General features: G+C 51.4%; 5 protein-coding genes across 5 annotated transcripts; 4 read left to right on the top strand and 1 right to left on the bottom strand.

Moving 5' to 3' along the window:
* Nucleotides 1-2,437: 2,437 nt before the first annotated feature.
* SEPMUDRAFT_86797 (ATP-NAD kinase) lies at nucleotides 2,438-3,850 on the bottom strand. Its single transcript, XM_016910424.1, has one exon. The coding sequence runs from the start codon at nucleotides 3,781-3,783 to the stop codon at nucleotides 2,464-2,466; it is 1,320 nt and encodes a 439-aa protein (XP_016759808.1). The 5' UTR covers nucleotides 3,784-3,850; the 3' UTR covers nucleotides 2,438-2,463.
* Nucleotides 3,851-4,129: 279 nt separating this feature from the next.
* On the top strand, nucleotides 4,130-5,735 carry SEPMUDRAFT_149602 (acyltransferase-domain-containing protein). Its single transcript, XM_016905652.1, has one exon. The coding sequence runs from the start codon at nucleotides 4,294-4,296 to the stop codon at nucleotides 5,569-5,571; it is 1,278 nt and encodes a 425-aa protein (XP_016759807.1). The 5' UTR covers nucleotides 4,130-4,293; the 3' UTR covers nucleotides 5,572-5,735.
* A 587-nt stretch (nucleotides 5,736-6,322) lies between these two features.
* Nucleotides 6,323-8,221, top strand: SEPMUDRAFT_66849 (sucrose transport protein SUC2; the record flags this gene model as incomplete). The annotated part of the gene is made up of 3 exons (XM_016909768.1): nucleotides 6,323-6,709; nucleotides 6,775-7,242; nucleotides 7,298-8,221. 3 exons carry the CDS (start codon nucleotides 6,323-6,325, stop codon nucleotides 8,126-8,128), a joined length of 1,686 nt encoding a protein of 561 aa, XP_016759806.1. The 3' UTR covers nucleotides 8,129-8,221.
* A 1,082-nt stretch (nucleotides 8,222-9,303) lies between these two features.
* On the top strand, nucleotides 9,304-10,596 carry SEPMUDRAFT_46277 (NAD(P)-binding protein; the record flags this gene model as incomplete). Its single annotated transcript, XM_016908993.1, has 4 exons — nucleotides 9,304-9,461; nucleotides 9,526-9,576; nucleotides 9,632-9,802; nucleotides 9,882-10,596. 4 exons carry the CDS (start codon nucleotides 9,304-9,306, stop codon nucleotides 10,594-10,596), a joined length of 1,095 nt encoding a protein of 364 aa, XP_016759805.1.
* A 2,197-nt stretch (nucleotides 10,597-12,793) lies between these two features.
* On the top strand, nucleotides 12,794-14,689 carry SEPMUDRAFT_133692 (alpha/beta-hydrolase). The gene is made up of 5 exons (XM_016902578.1): nucleotides 12,794-13,118; nucleotides 13,186-13,300; nucleotides 13,381-13,624; nucleotides 13,698-13,787; nucleotides 13,854-14,689. Exons 1-5 carry the CDS (start codon nucleotides 12,873-12,875, stop codon nucleotides 14,623-14,625), a joined length of 1,467 nt encoding a protein of 488 aa, XP_016759804.1. The 5' UTR covers nucleotides 12,794-12,872; the 3' UTR covers nucleotides 14,626-14,689.
* The last annotated feature ends 178 nt before the right edge of the window (nucleotides 14,690-14,867 follow it).

Here is a 14,867-nt window from a genome sequence, read left to right as displayed (position 1 = left end):
CCATTGTCTTGGGAATGCATCCACCTGGGGAACAATAACTAACATACCTACCTCCTTCAGGCAGGTATGTAGATGCTAGGTATCGCTCGCTGTTCGCGTCATGACCGTGACTCTCAGAGAATGACCGATAATTACATGTATACCAGGTAAGGTAATAGTCAATCCACTGACTCCCCCCCCCCTTCTTCCCGCCGCCCGCTGCTACTGTAGGTGCTCCCGTCACGACTGGCATGACCCTTCTAGCGCGGAGCGATCTTAGTGGAAACTCTATCCTGGGCAAACGCACTCGCATCCCGGTCCTCGTCTCGTCAGGTTTTCCCATATTTACCTTAATTTATTACCTCGAGGCTTATACTGAGCAGTCTGAGCTGAGGTTCTATTATGTGCAATGTCGCCTCCAGGTTTTCCTGCATGCAGCCCATTTCTGTTTGCCACCCCCATCGGCTAGTCTTGTGATTATTATTAGTATTAATGTCATCGTAGACACTAGGTAGTAGGTGAGGTAGGGATGTATACGGTGAGTATGAACCTGCAGCAGAGGTACCTATGCAACCACCAAACTCATATCAGCCACCGAGCCCCCCGCCCCGCGGGCTGTTGTGTGGCAGTGGCAGGTGGCAGGTGGCAGTGGCAGAGTGAGAAACGAAAAAAAGGGAAGAAAAAAGGGAAAAAAAGAGAGAAATGGCGTCTAACAGTCGGCACATTGGGTCAATCGTGATCTCCCTTCCTCATCTATTTCACGCCCCTAGCGAGTTTTCCCGACTAGAGCCCGATCGTGTTCGAGACGGGAGTACAGATGACTCCCGTTTGTCTCCGCAGTCCGCATACCTCCTACCTCCTACCTCCTCGATACCTCCTACATACTGTATACACTGTACGTGTCCCATTCATCGGCTCAGATTCGGCCTTCCTTAGGCACTCTGCACACACACTCTCTCCCCCAAGTAGCCACGCCAAGTGTTCATTGGCGATGCTATTGTACATGTTTCACCAAGCCCCAAATTGGAAAATGGTGTCAAAAATCTGGATATGCGTAGCCGTGGCCCGTAGATGCCTGGTCAAAAGGTATTTCCTCTACCTTGGCGCTTTTGCGCGGCAATGCTTGGATTGATCTAGAGATATTTATTAGCTGCATATCTGACTGCTTTATCGTGCTTGGAGGAAGGTATTCGGACTGCTTTTGCCGTCTGACTTTTACGAGCTTGTAGAGTATTTGATGTTTGTGCATATCTTGGCCGGGCTGCGATGGGATCTGCATGTGGGTAGTCCTTACATGTAGCTAAGTACATGTAGGTACCTATCTACCTACCTAAGGTACCTAGGTAAGGTATATTCATATAAGGTACTGTTGTTGTACTGCAGCAAGAACCGTCTTACTGATCTCAACTCCCTCTCTCTCCACCCACAATGGCAGTGTGTAGCTACACAACTAGCTACTAAGAGTTGTCTCGGTCCAAGACAGCACAACCAGGCTAGTGTCTTGGTTAGAAGAAAAATATGTCAGACGCTGCACTATAGTAGTGGCAGCAGCAGCAACAACACTAAAGTGATAGCAACAACTTATCCGTGGAGCTCTTCCGGTCAATACAGTAGTTTAGTTTAGTGTAGTATCATCATCATCATCAAGTACCAATAAACATCTCATTGTCCTCCTCTCTCTCTCTTACTCACTCTCTCACTTACTCACTTTATATTCATCGTCTCCCCCGCATCGTCTCCCTCAGATATATCAGAATACTCAATCGACCAACCAATCAATCAACTCAATCAATCAGCTCAATCAATCAACTCAATCAATCAACTCAATCGACCAACTCAATCAACCAACCAACCAACCAATCAACCAACCAACCCAACCCAACTCAACAATGACCTCCTTCTCCATCCTCCTCCCATTCCTATTCTTCTTCTTCTTCTCATCCCTCACAACAGCCTGGGTAAGTTTCTCTTTCCCTCTTTATCTCTCCTCTTCTGTCACCTCCAATACAGTGAATACACTCTAACACACGCACACAAACGAATTAGACATGCGGCAAAACTCCCGGAGGAGATGGAGTTTGTATTCCTGGGGAAGGGGAAGCGACGGGTCAACCGGGAGGACAATCACATTTGTGTTCTCAGGTATGTTGACTTCTTCTTCTTCTTCTTCTTCTTCTTCTTCTTCTTCTAATCTTCTTTTATTTTGTTTTATTTTATTTTCTATTTTTTATCTTTCATTTTTCATTTTTGGACTGATACTGACCTTTGCATCGAATAGGACTTTCCGTGCAAGGTTCAGAATAATGGTTGTGTGCCTTATGTGGGGGGATTGAATCAGAGGGCGCATTGTAGTTAGTTTTTGTTATGAGTGTGTGTGTGTGTGTGTGTGTGTGTATGAGAGAGAGAGAGAGAGAGAGAGAGAGAGAGAGAAACATGAGAAGCCAAGGTAAAAAGATGGGGCTTATCTTGGCTTATCTGATCTTATCATCCATCCTCTCCAAACGGATAGTTGAACTTCAATAGCGAATTCAGACCTCCAACCCAATGATCCTGCCCGTCGCCTACACCACCTGAACGTACAATACTAGGTACGCCTCGGAGCCAGTCGCGAGATCCAGGTGCTCCTGCAGAACGTACTTCCTCGCCAACAACCCGGACTTCCATGCCGGACTTCAGACCTTCCCGTCGTCGCACACCGTCAACGGAAACCTCAATTTCCTTGCCGCGGTTCTGTTCTTCGATCCGGAGTGTGATGGGAGTGTTTGCTGGCAGCACCAGAGGTCGGAAAGAGAGTGAGCGGGGACAAATAGGCGTCAAGAGAATTGACGAAACAAGGGGGTGCACGATGGAGCCGCCACTGGAAAGGCTGTAGGCCGTGGAACCAGTGGGTGTCGACACCAGGAAACCATCAGCAATAGCCGTCGTCAATATCTTCTGATGTGGTGCAGAACCGATGAGGATCGTGATGTGCGCCAAGTGAGGCAGAGCTCCGCGATGCAGGAGAACCTCATTCAGAGCAAAGATATCTTCACACTTGCTGTCTGCGTGCGCGAAGGGTGCTTCGTGGGGGAGTCGGTTGCCATCAGAATCGAAGATACCAATGCATAGCCTATTTCGTAACAAAATTCGAGAGCTGCGAGACACACCCATAGACTTGCCACGAGCCGCAGTCCACGCGCTTGATCTTTGCTTCTGCTCCGGCTCGTCTGTGCTTTTTGCTGGCATTGTGGAGGGGGCCCCGGACATGTACATTTCCCTAAAAGCTCGTTTATACTCGGCAAACTTCCATTCGCCCAAAAACCCTAATGTGCCCATGCTAAAGGAGAGCACTGGAGGCACGCTCTTGGCTGTCGCAAAAAGAGAGGCAGCGTGCAAGATAGTACCATCGCCGCCAAAGGTCGAGGTGAGGTCAACCTTCTGCTCGTAAGCAGGATGCCCCTCACCATTGGAAGCGTATATGGGGAATGCGAATTCTTCGTGGATGCGATGTGCCAGATACGACTCCAGAATGACCGAAGTACCTGGGTACACGTCGTGAATGTGGTGTGCGTATTCTATGACGGCTCTGTGGCATTCTGCGCTGTCATCTTTTCGGACAATGAGCACATTTCGCGGTGGCGACGGCCATTCCAGTGCCAGTAGATCGTGACTCTTGGTCTCCTGGAATCGAGAATGCACTCGATCTGGCAGCTCCGCGATGCTGCGCACTTCGCGTCGCGCGGCGGATGTCGCAAAACATCGCGCACTGGGGAGGGATCGCGTTGGCGCTCGAATGCTCCGCCAAGACCGCAGAATGGCTCTCATGCTCCCATCGTCAAGCTGTGACGGCTTGTCCACACCCGGCGCGAGAGACCTGATGTTTGAGGATGGCTTGGCGGGCGGTAGAGGAGGAGGAGGTGGGAGAAAACGCGAGGCCGGCGGGATCCGAGAACGAGGTGAGGTAGGAGGTCGTGTGGTTCGTGCTGCTGACACATGCAAAAAAAAAGCAACTGAGCTGGACCCCGAAAGCTCAGCTCCTTCCGTCTTCCGGGCACCATCATCATCATCCTTCTTCATAACGTCCCTCCTGTCCTTAGTCTACTCGTCTTGGTACCCCACCCCGTGCAGTATTTATTCCAAGTCCATTCCATTTCCAGACGACTCCGTCTGTCGCCTGATCACTTCACAAGACATGTGCTAGCATTATTAGTACAGCGGCGACGCTGAGCAGAATATCTAGTGTTTCTTCTCTCTCTCTCTCTTTCTCTTTGTTTCTTCCACTATAGCACGACCAGTAACCATCAGTACCACAGCCTGAATACACACCTCCGCACCATGAGTGAGCTCAAGCAGCGCAAGGCTGCACCCTCGCCGACAGCGTCGACGTCTGCACCTCCCAAATACGATGCCTTCGTTCACGACCCCAACGGCATCATCCCGCCTCTCAAGCATGGCGCCGCGATGCAGGCCCTGCGCATTACGGGCTTCGCCATTTACTTCTTTTTATGCTGTTGTGGTATCCACGCAGCACAAATGATGGCACTGCCGCTTTTCTTTATCAGCAAAGACTGGTTTCGGCCTTGGATAGCCATGACCAAGGCATTCTTCGGACTGTTGATCACTACTATGACGCAGTGGTGGAGTCCTACTGTTGTTAGGGTTTCCGGAGACAAGAGTGTAGCAGGCTTGCTCAGGCAAGACGCGAGTGGGATGTTGCAGACGGACTTTGGAAACAGAATGGTGTTGATCACGAACCACCAATTGTATACGGATTGGCTGTATCTCTGGTGGACAGCATATGCGAACGCGATTCCTATGCATGGACACGTATACATTATCCTCAAGGACTCTTTGAAGTGGATACCTGCGCTAGGGCCAGGCATGCAGCTTTTTGGATTCATCTTCATGAGCCGGAAGTGGGCGACAGACCAGGACAGGATGCGGTACAGGTTGCAGAAACTGAGGACCAGACGATCGCCTCCAATGGCTGGACAGACTGGAGAGGCGCAGCTAGACCCGATGTGGCTAATGATCTTTCCTGAGGGCACCAATTTGTCGGCAAACACGCGGGCTCGCTCCAAGAAGTTTGCAGAACAGTCTGGCATCGAGGACATGAGGCATCAGGTCCTGCCAAGGAGTACTGGTTTACAGTTCTGCTTGCAGGAGCTTCAGGGCACTGTCGAGTATCTGTACGATGTCACGATAGGGTACGAGGGAGTTCCGGCTGGGCGATATGGTGCCGAGATCTTCACACTGCGCTCAGTCTACTTCCAGGGACGAACACCCAAGAGCGTGAACATGCACTGGAGGAGGTTCAAGGTCTCAGAACTGCCACTTGACGATAAAGATGCAATGCACAAGTGGGTGATGGATCGATGGCGAGAGAAGGATGAGCTTTTGGATGTTTTCATGAAGACGGGCAAGTTCCCCGCAGACAAAGATGCCGTCCATATCGAAGGTGGCCCTGAGGACAGCTTCAAAACGCCCTACATCAATACATCAGTCCAGATGAGAAATCCAATCGAGTTTCTATCAATCTTTGGCCCAGTCGCTGCAGCAACAATGGTCGGGAGGGTACTCGTGCAGATTCTCGACAGGCTGTTTCCCAAATAGAGAGGACGCGGTGCTACAGGACTTGCAGAGGGGGCGGACATGTCGTTGAACTTCACAGTCAATGGCATACCCAAGGAGAAATGTACAAAGTGACGAGAACCACGCAACATCATACCATCGTACCTAGAGACTAGATTGCCTCATGATTCGAACATAGACGGAAACGATCTGAATTTGCATTGGTAATGTCAGGTAGGTAGAGGTACATGTAGGTATCATCTCTGCTTAACATCGGTCCAATTTTGGACAGGATTTATAGCCCCCTTTGCACGTGCGCTCGTGTTCGATAAGCTTAAAGATCCGCGCACTAGTGTAGCCACGTCGCAGGCTCGCAGCGTCGTCGCTGCCCTTGCCCTTGCCCCAGTCCTGCCGTCAACCTTCCAATAATAATGTCGGAGTCTTGCTGCCATATCGCCTCTCTCCTGAACAATAAACACAGAGATTGTACCGCTACCACCTTCGCCGACTCGCGTTCGTTGCGCGTCTGGCAGCCTCGTCGTCAGCTTACACTTTGGTGCTCAACCGCGTGCAACAAAGCAGTAGCAGCATTCATTATATCACCCAACGGATGTGACTGATCGCAGCAGCAGGGAACGGTCCTGATGCCCGCAACAGGCACGTCTCGCACATGCGAATTTAAATAGGAGAGAAAACGGGGAAGATTACACAACGACAACAACGACAAGGAGGCAAATATAATACCTTACCTTACGATTCCTTCCTACCATCGCACACCACCACCATCGCAGTCATGGCCGCCAACAATCCGGCATGGACCGGTCGCCCTCGGATCCGCGGCAGCACCGAGTCCATGCGTCTGTTTCTCCTCACATTCTCGTTAATAGGATTGCAGTTCTGCTGGGGAACCGAACAAACGTACGCGACGCCTTATCTCCTCGCGCTGGGTCTATCAAAAGGCGGGATGAGTTTGGTGTGGATTGCCGGACCGCTTTCGGGACTGATCATGCAGCCCATCATAGGCATGATCAGTGATAAGAGCACGAGCAAGTATGGCAGACGGAGACCGTTCATGGTGGGTGGTACGGTCGCTGTTGCGGTGTGTTTGTTGATATTGGGGTGGGCTATGGATATTGTGAAGTGGGCTGTGCCTGGGGAGGGGGCGGATGTGGAGGAGAGGGTATGTTCTGACCGCCATGAAAATATTGGGAGCGTGAGATTGGGAAGCTGATTGAACCTCGATAGAGACGGCGAATCACGGTCACGCTTGCCATTGTGGACATCTACGTCCTGGACTTTGTGATCAATATCGCACAAGCTACGTGTCGGGCACTCGTCGTCGATATGCTGCCCGTCGAGAAGCAGCAGATGGGAGCTGCATGGGTGACGAGGATGGTTGGGCTGGGACACATTCTGGTCTTCGGATTTGGTGCCCTGGATCTGAACTACTGGCTGCCTCCCATGTTTGGTGATACGCAGTTCAAGAAGGTCTGCGCTTTTGCAGCTTTCATGATGGTCTTTACGTTTGGAGTGAATTGCTGGGCTGTCACAGAAAAGGTCCTGGTCCCTGATGACAGCAGTAAGACAGACGCCGATCAGACTCTGTCAGCTATCGTCTATCAGATCTATCATCGAGCTTTGTTCGTCCCGCAACGAATACAGTACATCTGCAACGTACAGTTCTGGGCATGGATAGGCTGGTTTCCATTGATGGTGAGTGACGCTATCGCCTCTACAATTATTGGAGAGGCTCGCTAAATCCGCACAGTTCTACGGCAGCACATGGGTTGGCGAGATCTACATACGACATGGACTCCACGGTACACCTCCCACAGGGGACGATGCTCTCAGCCAGGTTGGGCGCGTCGGTAGCACAGCCTTGATCATCCACTCCTCGATTGGCTTTGTCACAGCAATAGTCGTGCCATGGCTAGTAACCAGTCCAGGTGACAATGCTGTAGCGCATACCTTCACTCCACGACCACCTAAGAGCCTCGAGGGAGTTGCAAGCAAGGTCCGCTTCGTCAAGCCCAGCCTGCTCGATGTCTGGACATTCGGATGCACAATGTTCAGCTGCTGTCTGATATTCGCGCCTCTCGTCAAGTCTGTCGGCTTCGCTACCTTTCTCATGGCTCTCGCTGGTGTCCCTAGCGCCATATCGGGGCTTGCATGTACAACATTGATCGGTGTCGAGATCAACAGACTGGGCCACACACTTCCTTCGAATGGGGGTAAAGAAAGTCGAACGCCTCGAAGTCGACGTGCATCAGACGACATGGAAATGGAAGAACCTCTTCATCTTCGCCGCCTCTCGGAATCTTCGGGTGGGGCTTCGCAGTCTCCCACGGGCGAATTGAGTGGGATATACCTCGGAATTCTGAATATCTACACAACACTGCCGCAGTTCGTGGGAACAGCGATCAGCTGGGTGGTATTTTCCATTCTAGAGCCTGGCAAGAGTCCTGAGCTGGCAAAAGACGCCAGCCCAGACGATGTGCGTCCTACTGAGGGACTGAGCGGAATTGGAGTCTGTCTGTTCATTGGAGCACTGAGCTCAGGAATGGCTGCTATCTCAACGAGGAAGCTCAAGGAGCGATAGCACTTGTATAGATGTATGTGGTTTACCTAAGAAGTGCATGGTTTGACTAAGTATGCCTACAAGTATGAGTGACGTGCAGGCCTACATGACGCGCATTGCGATCATGCAATTCGTGTTACACCTCGAAGTGTCAAATGAATCACAATCTTGAGACTACATACCTAAATGTCAATTACACGTACTTTGAGAAACGTCAAGGGACCAAGACGACATGGCGGCAACAAAGATGCATCTAATATGCAACGCCCTGTTCTTGTGGTGGAAGTACATGCAATGGATCCGTTTCACGGTCCATAATGCCAGGTACCTAGGTAAGGTAGGTAGTGTTTGAACACAAACCGACCAATCCTCAATGTGAATCGTGAGTAATTCGAGGACAGCGAGGTACAACGGAGGACTAGAGTTCGTCCTGGGCCAGGAGGAGTAAGTCTCTCCAATGAAGTAGCTCTTATTCATGGGAGCTAGGTGGTATAACGCCTCCTCTACAGTTCGGGGGCCTTCAGGCTCCCTTCTCTGAGGCCGAAATGATCCTCCCGACCTCGCTATCCTTGGACAGCCTCTTGTTCGCTTCCTTCTGAACGCTGAGTACCTACAGTACCCGAGCCCACCTGATGCAGAAATCATGTATACTACCTGTATTTTCATTTTTCGGAGATAAGGTAAGTACATTGGATACGCATGGAGGGTTGGTTCAGTATTTGAGAATACGAGGGTGTCACTGCATCGTGAAGATCAAAGCGGCGGCGTCGTCATGGTCAACTTGCATCGGACTGACTTCCTCGCCTCGTTCGCTACATCAACACGCGAACATATTTGGAAATGCAGCGCGACTAGAATAGGTATCGACCAGCTCGAGCAACCGGTACCGCATACATACACGCATATCTTGGACTGCCATTGCTAAAGTGCAGGCAGGCACTACCTCCTACTGGCATTTTACAACCACCGCCACCCACGGCATCAGAACCAAGCCACGGTCGCCAGGTCATTCCGCGAATCAAGCTATAGACAAAGGAACATTGCACGAAGTCTCAGCCGACCAGTACCTCACCAAAACGTGGTAGTTCTGACCTCTGAATGTCTTTGATGGAAAGCCTACTCTACGGTGGGCAAACGTGCAAACTCTCTCTCGAGGCTCGTGTCGAAAGCTGACGAATGCAGGTGCAAATTTGGAGATGATACACATCAGCACAGTACGCGAAAGCAACGCTCAGTGTAAGCGCATCGAGGGGCTCGTTACCGTGTTCGTGGGAGGCACTGGTGGAATCGGAGAGAGTACCGCCAGAGAACTGTTTCTGCGGACGACCAGACCAAAGGCATACATTGTCGGCAGGTGAGACGCGTTCATCAGTCTGCAGCTCGATCGAGGTCTTAGCTAATGCGGAATATTACGCCAGGAACGAGGAGCAAGGTAATAGAATATGCAAAGAGCTCCACGAAATCAACAAGTAAGTGCCACCAAAGAATACATGGTACAGTGTGCGACTAACAACTTTTGATCAGCGCTGGCAAGGCCATTTTCATACAACGGGACATCAGCCTTCTTCGACATGTCGATGAACTGTGTGCAGAGCTGCGGGAGCGAGAGCCGAAGATAAATTGTCTGTTCCTGACAGCCGGGTACATGACATTAAAAGGACGAACAGAAACCGCCGAAGGCATCGATCAGAAGATGTAAGGAGAAGCCACACTTTTCTGGGGCTTGTTCTCGTCATGGACACTCTCACTGACACCCAATCCTTTCTGCTTGCAGGTCAGTCAATTACTATGCGCGTATGAGATGTATTCTCAACCTCATGCCATGTCTGGAGCGAGCCTCCAAGGACAACGCGCTATCGCGCGTAATCACGGTTCTCGCAGCTGGATCCGAAGGAGACGTGCGAGTGGACGATCTGGATCTGAAACACAACTTCACTCTCCATGCATGTCTTGCTCATTGCGTGGTGATGACAGATTTCTTTATCGGAGAGCTCGCGAAGCGATATCCGGGAACGTCCTTCAGCCACTCCTACCCCGGCACAGTCAAGACTGGCATCGCAAACGCTCTCTCGGGCCCGGTGCGACTGGCCGTGAAGGTCCTCTACGCAGTCATGACCCCCTGGATATTGAACGTACAAGAGTCTGGCGAGCGGCATCTCTTCCAAATCACCAGCCAATGCTATCCCTCCCAGCGCGGCGGCGTCGGCATACCCATCCCGGAAGGCCTATCGACGATGCGCGGAGTCCACGGCGAGCCCGGTGGTGGAGCCTACTTGCTCGATTGGGATGGCAAAACCACGGGAGACGAGGCTGTGCTGGAGAAGTACCGCAAGATGAATCTGGCGAAAATTGTGTGGGAACATACGCATGCCATTTTCGACCAGGCCGAGCAGAAGATGCGACGAGACTCGAAACGGGCTGCCCAAGATGAGGCCGAAGGCGCGGGAAGGATGATCCCAAACCCACTCGGATGGCGGCCGGCGACATGATGATTACTACAGGTACAATAACAACAGCACTATACAATAGAGAGAATCGCAGGTGATGATGGTGATGATGATGATAAAAGAGTCCAAGTGTGTCTCTCGGAGTTTCCTCCGTGGCAGGAGAAGGATACCTATAGAGGATATACTTACGTAAGCACGAGGTATTTCTAAGGCAGCAAAATGAGGCAGGTACATGCTATAGCTACCTACCTCTCCGAGGTGGTAACATGACCCCTTTTGAAAAAAAAAAGTCATTTGTTTGACACACGGCAAAACAACAACTGTTAAACAGGAGAAACAGTCGCAAAGATTACCGTACCTGGTACGCTTCCACTTGCCTACAAAAACGGGCGCTAGGAGGTACTACGAAGCAGACTTCCCGTCCAAAGGGGAGTAATGCAATCGCTGCTTTCGGTAGGGATAAACGCCAAGATCGAGGATAGGTACCGTAGAAGCTTTTTTATGCCTGGTAACGAGGAACACTGGAACGGTTTCGCTAACTTCGCTTGTTCCTGTAATTATTTTTTGTGCGATACCTCTCACTCGACGATACAGCACTATATGCCTACCTTTACTATATGATCTAGTATATACCTGGCTTTTACTTATTTAGTGTGGTTTCTCGTTTGGGGTCGTATAGGAAGTAATACCTTACTTGTTTTGTTGGAATGGACGAATGATATTCTCACTTAGGCTATCTAGCTTTTTTTAGGGGGGTTTTCTGCCTTAGGTATACTGTCCGACAACCGACCGAGGACCAAAAATGACTTGGAGGGGTCTCGGGGCTCGTTAGGAGATAAGGATAGGAAGAGGTGGTAAAGTGAACCTGTTCGAGAAGGGAGTGATCAAGTTTGTGACTTGTTAGGAGAGGTACATGTAGGTAAGGTATCTAGGTACTGAAAATAGAAAGAAAAAAAAAGGAGCAGGCATTTATCCTTACACCGCACATAATAACAACAACAGCAGCAGCAACAACAATGACAACAACGACAACGACAACAGCAACAGCAACAGCAACAGCAACCACTCTCGCGATCCCTCCCCCCCTCGATCTGGAGAGTACCTAGGTCAGGTCAGGCAGACGCAGAGCCGACATGCGTCATTAAGCGTACCGGCTACATCTCAGCTGAGATGCTGCTGTACTCAGGCCTAGACCGGGAGCCGGGCATCTAGCACCAAATAAAACAAAAAAATGCTGCAGTCGGGCCGGAGTGAAGCGCACGCCGCACGATATCATCATATCATCCCCTCCCCCCATGGCCAGCTGGACCCGTGGACTGTGGCTGTGCGGCTAGGAGGTAGTAGGTATGATGATGCCAGCCAGATGCCTTGCACGTTTTCTGTCACGTGTGGTCTGTAGTCTTCACACATCTGCCGCATGGCTGCCATGGGCCATGACCTCTGCACACACACACACACATCCATCAAGACAGACTAGACGGGAAGCCGTCGAATGGGACTTCTGGATCGCAAGTCCCGTGGCCCAATGGGAGAGCCAAGTGTGAAGAACCAAGAGTAGCGTACCACAGTAGGAGGTACCACACACACACACACACACTTGACACTCTCTCTCCAGTTGCCAGCGTGCGGCATGCGGCATGCAGGTACACAGGCCGGCAGTGCGGAAGATAGACTGTTCATGGACCAACTTTCCGCCCTGGATGGCCAACTCTGCGGAGGTAACCGCTGTACGAGAGCGTGCACCGCCACCATCTATTTGTGTGGCGCATGTACAAGCCACTGCTTGACAAACGAGGAATGCAGGTCGCATTGCGCCATACAGCCAATGGCAAGTCGTAGGAGCCGTGTAGATCGATGCACTTGCGGCAGAAAGCGTGCATCTGTCGCTGAGTCCGGGTGGCATTCTACTAGCCACACCGATGCTCTTCACTTCCGGGAGATCGCTTCTCACTATGATCAAGCTTCTGCCACGTTAGGTCTCCCCTGGGCAATGGAGCCATGACTGCAGACCACGGCCTCGGGGGGGAGGGGGGGTCACTCATATTCATATGGACTCGATCGCTCAATTGTGGCGACTTTGTTGTTGCTATGGTCCAATTCTGACGCTTCAACAACAACGACGATTTGGCACTCTTGCTCCCCGGCCATTGGTTGCTGTTTTCGCGGCTTCAGGACATGCTGGGATAGTTTTTCGCTGGGACGAATCCTTCATCTACTGGTTGCCTCTTGCTCCGGCGTCACGATATTCACCACTCACTACTATACGATCGTGGAAGACTCTCAGAGCGCGTTGATGCTGGATCGATATTCGACCCTGGATGGCTTCCATTACTTCGTCTTCCAGCGGGCGATCTTCTTCAGCTGCCGCCAATGTAGTGCTCCCGTATCGGATGCACGTCTCACAAAGATATCTCGATTTGACTCGAAAGAAGCTGGATCTGACACGCTTGCCTCGTGAACCACGATCTCGACAAGCGGCACCATGGGGCTTTGGAGTCGCCAAAACCGATTTGGAGCCCATCATCGACCACTGGACGGAAGAGTATGACTGGCGAACCCGGGAGGTGAGCGAAAAGAAATGGGGCTCCAAGGAATAAAATGGAAACGTCTTTGGCGCTGACGCTCGGCAAGGCACACTACAACGACACTCTACCACAGTATCGCGTGGTGATCCAGGGCATCCGGTTGCACTACGTGCACAAACGATCCATGTCGCCAAATGCCATGCCAATCATATTCTGTCATGGTACGTTTGAGATTGAGAAGCGAGAGTGGTTTGCTATCATGCTAGGCCCGCACAGACCTGACTTTGCTGCTTACTTCTAGGATTTCCCGAAAGCTTTATCGGTATCTCTCATATGATGGAGGGGCTCACCAACCCTCTGTCTACACCAACTACCGGCAGTGAGAATCTGCCGTCTTTTCATGTCGTGGTCCCTAGTATTCCAGGTTTCGGCTTCAGTGACATGGTCGCGGAAGAAGGAAATAACATTGCGTCGACGGCAGAGCTGTTTGACGCCTTGATGAAGTCGCTTGGCTACCCCAGGTACATCGCTACAGGAAGTGGATGGTACGTTTTTTTATGCACTCACGACTAGAGCTCGGGGCAGATGTAGTGGACGTGGGCTGATCATTGTATGTAGGGGGCTCAACATCTGCCGTCTCATGGCCCTCACGCATGGCGAGAGTTGTATGGCTATACACACCGCGAACCCCGATTTGCCAGATCCACGGTGAGTCCAACAAGTCATGGATTGACGAGTGTTGCTCCAATCGATACTAACGACAAATCGCATCAGCTACGCCCACATGCAACAGCCCCTCTCCATGCCTGCTTCTCCCACCAGCTACTCCCCTCCTCAAACCCCCGGCGCCCAGCCCGTGACTCTCGAACGGCCACAAACAGTAGCCTACGCGCTCTGCGACTCTCCCACCGGACTCATGGCGCACGTCTACGACGCCATCAGCCCCTCTTGCCCTGGAGAGAACAACAATAACAATAGCCCCATCAGCACCAAAAGCAGCAGCGGCGGCGGCGGCGGAGACGAAGACTTCCACGACACCCCCTGCTGGACACCCACGACCCTCATCGACTGGTGCATGCTCTACTGGCTCCCCGGCCCCGAAGTCGCTCTCCGCTGGCTCATGAATTCCGCCCCTATGATCCCCAAACTCTGGCGCAGCCACTGTCCCGTGCCCCTCGCCATCTCCCACTTCAGCGACCCTCACAACACCTCCGGAGGTACCCAATGGGCAGAAAGTTACCACCACATCGCCCTCATCAGTCGCCGCTCTGCAGTCGTCGTCGGAGGAGGCGGCGGCGGTTCTCGTGGTGCTCGCGGTACTGGTAATGCTAGTAGCCAAGTCCGATTCGCAGCCTGGGAGCGTCCGGCAGAAATGGTAGCGGATATTCGAGCTTTGGCATGTTATATTGCGCCGGTGTTTTGGGGCGGCTTTTCCCCTTTGCCTTCGCCTGGCGCGAGGCAGCAGCAGCAGATTGTCGTTCCGTCGAATATGCCTCCTCCTCCTACGACTATGGGGTCGATGGGGAGAGTAGGAGGAGGATATTGAAACTTTGGAAGATGATCTGTTGCTCTTGCTTGCTGCGATGATGATTTATTCTTATTCTTATTTTTATTGTGTAAATGATACCCTCTATCGGTGCAGAGTAAAAAATCTATTCCCTCGATTGATTTACACTTTTTTCACACTTACACTTATCTTACATCAACGACCCAAACGAAAACCAACGCCAACCTACCTACCAACCTTTAAAAATTCGAGCTAGGGAGGGAAACTATATGGTCTTTTCT

The sequence above is a fragment of the Sphaerulina musiva genome (genome assembly GCF_000320565.1).
Source record: "Sphaerulina musiva SO2202 unplaced genomic scaffold SEPMUscaffold_6, whole genome shotgun sequence".
NCBI lineage: Eukaryota > Fungi > Ascomycota > Dothideomycetes > Mycosphaerellales > Mycosphaerellaceae > Sphaerulina > Sphaerulina musiva.
The sequence above is the reverse complement of the archived record's forward strand: the minus strand, read 5'-3'. Positions and strand labels throughout refer to the sequence as shown.

Bases quoted from the DNA above. Each gene is read 5' to 3' on its own strand.
- SEPMUDRAFT_86797 (XM_016910424.1), bottom strand. From the start codon at position 3,783: ATGAGAGCCATTCTGCGGTCTTGGCGGAGCATTCGAGCGCCAACGCGA.
- SEPMUDRAFT_133692 (XM_016902578.1), top strand. From the start codon at position 12,873: ATGGCTTCCATTACTTCGTCTTCCAGCGGGCGATCTTCTTCAGCTGCC. The intron at 13,119-13,185 runs GTGAGCGAAAAG...ACGCTCGGCAAG, and splicing joins ATGACTGGCGAACCCGGGAG to GCACACTACAACGACACTCT. The intron at 13,625-13,697 runs GTACGTTTTTTT...CATTGTATGTAG, and splicing joins ATCGCTACAGGAAGTGGATG to GGGGCTCAACATCTGCCGTC.
- SEPMUDRAFT_149602 (XM_016905652.1), top strand. From the start codon at position 4,294: ATGAGTGAGCTCAAGCAGCGCAAGGCTGCACCCTCGCCGACAGCGTCG.